We start from the raw sequence: 5,674 nt of genomic DNA, 5'->3' as shown, positions 1-5,674 counted from the left end.
TTCAAAGTTCAGGGAGAGCCGGTTAAATCATAGGCCCACTGTGAGGCCCATTAAGAAAAAAAAAGTGAAGAACATAACCCTGAATACTCTCAATGCCTTTTGGGTTCAATTTCATTAACTGAGTAATCATAAGAACCAATTAATAAACTTTTGTGGAAGAAAATATCACTTTTGGGTATCCCATCATTGCTTGGCCAGTTCCGGGATGAGCCCCCTTTCCTTTTAAAAGTGCTGCTGGTGACTTCCTACAAGTGTGAGCAGGCAGCCCTTAGATGGAAAAGCTGGGCTGCTCTTGCTTTTCCTTCGTTCTGCACAGAAAGATTGCTCAATAGCGTATGCAGGAAGAGTAATGCTACCTTAACTTTAGCCGAGGCCCGGCTTTTCAAAGTAGAAGAGATGTTCAAAAGACAAAAGATTGCGTGCCTATTAAAAAAAATACGCAGTCAGGAAAACTAACTATGAATTTAGGGGAATATTTTAAGACCAGAGTACTATGTTAGGCCTTGCACTGAAGCTACTGGCCACCCACAAGGTACGCAGTGCCCCCCAAAGGCCAGAGACTGCCTCTGTCACTTCACTTTTAAACGCCTGGACCAAACCTCCCATCTAATTCAACTCATTCCAAAACGGCCTCTCCACGTGGCTTGGGTGCAAAGCGAGTCAATGAGATGATTAGTGTGATGACTCAACTCCTCCACCACCGGGGAGTTAAAACCAGGAGCCTGGATCACAAGCCTTTCCACTGAATATCTCATCCCGGGAAAAAAGAGGACGTGTACTCAGGACTGGAGCTGTGCTTCTGGAACCGCTCCCCGCAACGACGCAGCCCTGAGGTCCGTGGAGGAGCCGGGCCACCGCGAGACAGCCGGGAAGCTTGGGGCACGTGTGTGACAGAGACGCCAGCCGCCCGCTCTGCCTGGCCCCCCATAACTGCAATTGCGGGTTTTAATTAAGGAGGAGGAGCTGCGGTGCCGGCTGAGCATGGAAAGTGATTTGTTTGTTTTAAAGGAAGGGAGCCTGATTCCTCCCCGTCTTGCTCAGCCTGCCTCCCTCTCTGCTCCCAGCCGTCTGGGAGGAGGGGACAGGCCGGGCGCTCACCTCTCTTCCTGTTTGGTTAACTCGCACGCACGCCCCATGCCTTCTGAAAGGAACCGGGAAGGGCCCGCAGTGGTTCCTCTTGCAAAGGGTGCCTGAGGGGGCTCAGCCTCTCTGCCCGGATCCCTGCCTGTGCCCTCTTCTTCCTCGGTGCCCTGGGCCGTGCCTACCCAGGGAGGGGTCATGCTGCTGCCTCTGCACCCAAGCATCCTGAGGCGTGCATTGGCTGCCCTGGATGGGGCTGGGAGACCTCTTCCTTCCCGAGCCAGTTTGCAGAGGCTGGCAAGGACGCCTCGGCTGCGTCAGGCCCCCACCCCGCCCACTGCTGCTCGGCGCGGTCCCGCGCCACCGGCAAAGACCCCCAACGTTCTGGCCCGGCTCAGCGGCTTTGTTTGGACGAAGGCTTCTCCCGGAACCCACCGGCCCGCAGGGAACAAAGAGCCTCGACCCTCACGCCCCGGCCTCGCCTCTCACCCGAGCCCAGGCGGGCCAGCACCTCCCGAACACCCCTTTGTCTGCCTGACAGGCGCAAGTATGCCGCGCTGCCCACACCCCCGCCTGAAGTCCTTCTCTGACAATTCACACGAAGGGGTTTTCAACCCGCCCACTCCTGTGTAAACGACCTCATGGGGTTCTTTTATATTTTTTTCTTTCCCAAGAATAGACCCTGAATAGATCTGTTGATGCATAACGACCATTCAGTCCATTCCTTATTAGCTTCTCATTCTCTGCCATTCCCTCTTGACTGTACCACTGTTACCCTGGCTTTCCTCGAACAGCATTTCCTTCTGTAAAGATAAATCTGCCCTTGTGCTCACTTAAATGCTCATTACTTAGGGAGGAGCAGGCATATGAAGAAATGGACTCCATGAAGTTTAACAATGGGTATTTTAGCAGTTCCATCTCTCTCTCTCTCTCTCTCTCTTTCTCTCTCTCTCTCTCACACACACACACACACACACACATACCATAGCAAAGTCCCTTCCTTTTAATCAGTGTCCAGAAAATAAAACCCAGGAGGGCACCTCCGTTAATGTAGTTTCCGACAGCGGAGCCTCCCAAGGAGGGAGGACTTCCCAAACAGGACTTTGAACAGAGTTGACAACCAGGTTCACATCCTCAGAAAAAGCTTCCAAGGTCTGTCAGCCACACAGAGTTACAGCACCTCCTGAGTAAACTTCAAAGGCTGAAGGGCTGAGGGGAGGGAGGAAGGAAGTGTGATATTTAGAGAACTTACTAGGGCGGGGGAGATTCTGAACTCATCCAAACTAAAGAAATAGCAACAATACAGTCGGTGAAGATACAGTAGCCAAGCTTCTTTCTAAAACTAGGACCGCCTTTTATCCCTGGACAAGCCAATAAGGCATTAGCCTTGGTGGTGGTACTAGAGTGTCTAATTCACATGAAAATACACAGATCTACCCAACACCAAAAAGAAGCAAACAAAAAAGTAGAGAAACAGGAGAACGATTTCCTTCTGTGTGGGCTTTAACTTTAATCTTTCAGGAAACAAGCTTCCCTCCTTACTCCCTATAGTTGCAAACAGAGAAAAAAGGGAAGGACACCTTTGGTGAATAGAGACGTCTCAGCTGAGGACTGAGTTCTGCCCACGGATTTAAAGGACAAGGGCAAACGTTCTTTGTTGACACTTCTGCAGTGACTTCTCTGGCGTGCGGGCACCCGGAGCCAATACAACTGTCACCACCACCCCTGCACCCTGCACAGGGAAGTTGAACTCACTTGGAGAAACACAGAGATACACGCGCACAGGCACAAAGACACACACACACACACACACTCTCACACCTCAACAACAGCCTTTGTTACTTAATTCACGAGAATCGCTAACCAAGAGCTGAGCTCCAGCGCACACACGTAGTATCCCGATCATCACTCCAAGCCAGTACACACATTGCATCTAAGGCTTGACTTATGGTCATATCCTGAAATGGAGCTTTCATTTACCCGATGAGTTGCGTCTCCTGGTGCTCCTCAGTTCTCGCTATTTCTTTTGTCTTATAAAAGATCAGGAGCAGACTTATAGTGCAGATTGTCCACCTCTTCCTAATGGAGCGCATCTTGGGTGCCCAGGAAAGTCTAGGCTGCTGCGGCTCCCGCACCTTCTCTGGCTGTAAAGGCTCCGTTTGGGGGCAAGCGTCCGGGGAGGGAAGTGGATCTGAAAAATGCGAGAAGAGCGTGGAGCCGGGATCCCCGGATCGGGTCACTGGGGTCCGCCGCTGCCGCCGCGCTCCCCGGGGCTCGCGCGCTGCCCAGCGCCCGGAGCGCAGTGCGCGCCAGCCCGGCCCCGTTGCTCCGCTCCGCCTTCCCGGGCTCAGGTTCCTTTTCCGATGTGACACCTTGTGCTTCGGAGGTGGCGGCCGCTTCTGCAGCTGGGTTCGGGGGCGTCGCTGGCCCTTCCCTCTTGCTAGCAGGGAAGTGATGAGCAAAGCCAGCCAATCACCGGGCGGAGGAGGCGGAGGCTGCAGTTGCCTCGCGTTGCTGGCGACTGCTCGCAGAGTAACGTCGCCGGCTCTGAGTGCACGGGGCCGGGGAGGAAGCTCGCGGTCGTGTGCGCGCGCGCTCTCGCTCGCGCACACACACAGACACACACACACACACACACACACACACGCACACTCACCATCTCCTAGGACACCAAAGCACTCACTCTCTGCAGCCGGGAGCACCGAGACAGTCCGTGGGCATCAGCATGGAGCGTGCACTTCCGCGGGGAAGAGATCAGAGACGCCTCCGGTGGGAGGAACGCTGTTTTAGACGGAGCTGGGCTTTGGAAGAGGGACAGCTTTTTCCAAGCGTCTTTTGCTAACCATCTGAAGGCGCTCAGGAGAAAACAGGCCGTCCAGATAGAGCGAAACGGGGCAAGGAAGGGGAAGAGAGAGGAAAGCTTAGTATTCCGTGCACAGCTCAATCGAGAAAGTACAGATGCATGCACGCAAGAGCCAATTAGCAGATCGCTTGTTCCGAGTGAACGGTAGGTAACGACCCCTGCTCAAGATCTTACAGGGAACAGGGGATGACAGAGCTGTCCTTAGGAACTTTATGGGTATGCGTGTGAGTCACTGTCATTTTGAAACTTCACGAAGAAGTCAAGGAAACGCTAACCCATTTAAACTTCCCTCAGGAGAAACAAGATTCTGAGGGGGAAACGTGGATACCTACATACCTACCGCGGACCTCTCTTTTAAATTCAAGCACGCGCGCCAACACGTGAATCCAGCCAGGAAAGAAGCGAGGAAGGCGAGAAAGAGGGGCAGCTTCCTCTCTGAAAGTTACTCCGGGATTGATGGGCTTTAGCCTCTTTTGCTCACTCTCTCCTCCCTCGTACCATATTGTACTGCCTGGTGCAGACACTTTTCGGGTTCTGTGTTCAAATCTTCAGTGTCAGCACCTCTCCACAGACCTTCAGCTTCCCGCCTCGCTACTCAGGTCAAAGGACACCTTGCCAAGAAGCTGGGGCTCCGCAGATACCAAGGGAAGGATTCCCAAGTCTGGTCACAAGATCTCAAATTCCGTGTTCCTTCAGGTTCAGCGGTGGCTCTAGCAGTCACCGTTCTTGCCTTTTGAAGCTATTGCGTTTCCACCACCAGAAATGGTGAGGCACGTCATCAATTTCCAGGCCCCCAGGAGCCGAGAGGAGAGATTGTAAATTACTCCTTCCCAGACAGCCTAAGATAAGAACAGACAGCGCCCTCCTTTGAGAATCAGAGGAGTGAGAGGAGATAGCTCCAGAGAATCAGGGATAGAGTGATCACCTAGCATGCATAAGGGAGGCCTTGGGTTCCCAAAGAGCAACTCAAACTCCTCAGATCACTGTCCCCTGCCAGTACTGGCCATTCTTCACCTAGGGCCTAGGGAGTTAAGAAAGGCTGAGTTCTCAGAGCTTTGTCTTTGCAGCAGAGCGAGTCGAGGGGCTGGATCTAAATGCTCCAAGGAGCAAGTCATTATGAGTCTTTATTGACACTACAACTGGCCCTCCGGGAGCCTTTGGAGTTTATTGATGTCTGAGCAAATCCTGCTTGCATTAATGCGTTCCTATTACAGTGACTCTTCAACTAGCAGAAACTGCAAGAATAGAATAGCTTCTTACTTAAATTAGAGAACTGGAAATTAGGGGCCAGGGGAATCATGGCAAAAAAGAAGTGGAACTCTCTAGGATTAAATTTTGCTCTTGAAACAGTAAACATATATTTTAGATTTTAAGTGAAACATAACTCTTAACTGGTATAGAGTAATACTCTTCACTTTATTAAATTTATCCAATATTTCTAGAGCAATGGTTATGGACCAGGTAATGTGTAAGCACAGGGGTGTGTTCAGGCATATATCAATATCTATCTATAGCTATAGTCACCAGACCAAAAAAATCCCACTTATGAAGAGAGAGACAGCTTTCAAAATAGTTTTCAATATGGCAATATGAATGAGAAGTACCATTTGAAATATATACCCGGTATGTGGGTAAAATCCTGGGTAGAAGCAAAACTGTGGTGTTTTAAGCCTTTCCATAAGGGGAAGTGAGCTAGCTGGTGGAGTGGACATAAGGACTGAGGTTTTCAAA

The 5,674-nt window shown here is 51.3% G+C and overlaps 1 protein-coding gene across 1 annotated transcript in view; it reads right to left on the bottom strand.

Moving 5' to 3' along the window:
* St8sia4 (ST8 alpha-N-acetyl-neuraminide alpha-2,8-sialyltransferase 4) overlaps positions 1–3,518 on the bottom strand; it is an 88,934-nt gene extending 85,416 nt beyond the window's left edge. Inside the window, exon 1 of the mRNA XM_005382215.2 lies at positions 3,061–3,518. Within this exon, the coding sequence (XP_005382272.1) occupies positions 3,061–3,173 (113 nt within the window). The 5' untranslated portion in view covers positions 3,174–3,518. The remainder of the gene's footprint in view (positions 1–3,060) is intronic.
* Positions 3,519–5,674: the final 2,156 nt, after the last annotated feature.

Source organism: Chinchilla lanigera, unplaced genomic scaffold (assembly GCF_000276665.1).
Source record: "Chinchilla lanigera isolate Chin_1 unplaced genomic scaffold, ChiLan1.0 scaffold00017, whole genome shotgun sequence".
Lineage (NCBI taxonomy): Eukaryota > Metazoa > Chordata > Mammalia > Rodentia > Chinchillidae > Chinchilla > Chinchilla lanigera.
This window is presented reverse-complemented; position numbering and strand designations above follow the sequence as displayed.